Raw genomic sequence first — 1,175 nt, 5'->3', positions numbered from 1 at the left:
TCTTCCAACAGTAAGCTTGCACCTTCATGGGGCGCAACTTCCCATCTTTCAGGATAATTACCCCTTTAGTAAGACAAAACCAGGTTATTACATTAGCAGCATGACTACCAAGAATGTAAACCCCTCAACTGTATGTAGTACACCACATGTAAGTCTTCAATCATTGTCCTTACAAAAAAAATTAAATCTCTTACTGTGCCTGCCGGCATTGGCAGGTAATCATTTTCCCGCATGAGAGCTCTCTAAACATAATTTTCTGCTGCTAATTTTCTGATGTATTCAAACAAAAACCACAATTTTAATATAGCCAATTCATAGACTCCCTCTGCAGGCCAACATGAATAAGGATTGGATAAATTTGTTCTCAAAGCAATTGCTCAAGTCCTTGGATAAACTTGATATTTTAGCAAGCATTTTTCCAGTTGCAGAACCTCACTCTCAAACAAAACCTAACATCCAACATGTAGGCATATGGCTAAACTTACAATATGTGGTAAGTGTGTATCCCTATAGAGAGTTAGTTCCCCAAACTACCAATTTAAACTACTTCCCAGGAGATTTGAGATAGAAAACTACATAATCCGATGTATGTTTCGTAACAAAGACGCACTTACGGAAAATTTCCTTTAGCCGATGAAAGAAAAAAAAAAAAGAAAACCAAATTGCCTCGTAAACTTTTTGAAACTTTTTGGAAGCTTTACATTTCTGTTGGAGATTCCAACTTTTGGATGAGGTACTCGCTATCGCTCGGATCCATCTTTGCCGACACAAAAATATACATCAATATACTTCCATTTGCTACCACTGATTCAACAATGAGATACACCCAAACAGTTATTTTCTGCTTCAAGTTGCTTGATTCTTAGATATGCATCCTGCTTTGCATACATTGCAAGCTGTGAGTTTTAAAGAGAAGCGTATGTCACAGTGCAAACTGGAAAACCCCACAAATTTCAACTCGTAACGGTTCTTGTTGGGAAAATAAAGGTTACCTTTAACTTAATCCGTAATTCTTCATCTTCCATGGCTCGCTGCCTTAATTCTCCTTCTAGCTGCATCCGTAAGATATCCCTCTCCTTCACTACTCTTTCTATCGAACTTTTTATCTCGTCCATTTTTTTTTCAAGATCCATAACCTGTTTGTGTCCCATTAATTAGCTCTCTCTCTCTCTCTC

The 1,175-nt window shown here is 37.6% G+C and overlaps 1 protein-coding gene across 1 annotated transcript in view; it reads right to left on the bottom strand.

Moving 5' to 3' along the window:
• Positions 1 to 528: 528 nt before the first annotated feature.
• The window catches only part of LOC147619652 (protein MICRORCHIDIA 7-like), a 60,440-nt gene continuing 59,793 nt past the window's right edge, over positions 529 to 1,175 (bottom strand). The window contains exons 19-20 of the mRNA XM_086773336.1: positions 993 to 1,136; positions 529 to 875 (exon numbers count right to left, since the gene is read on the bottom strand). Coding sequence (XP_086629462.1) covers positions 810 to 875; positions 993 to 1,136 — 210 coding nt within the window. The 3' untranslated portion in view covers positions 529 to 809. The remainder of the gene's footprint in view (positions 876 to 992; positions 1,137 to 1,175) is intronic.

Source organism: Cibotium barometz, chromosome 33, assembly GCF_041138505.1.
Source record: "Cibotium barometz isolate CiBa-2024 chromosome 33, ASM4113850v1, whole genome shotgun sequence".
Classification (NCBI taxonomy): Eukaryota; Viridiplantae; Streptophyta; class Polypodiopsida; order Cyatheales; family Cibotiaceae; genus Cibotium; species Cibotium barometz.
Note: the sequence above shows the minus strand (reverse complement) of the source record. Positions and strands in the feature narration are given on the sequence as shown.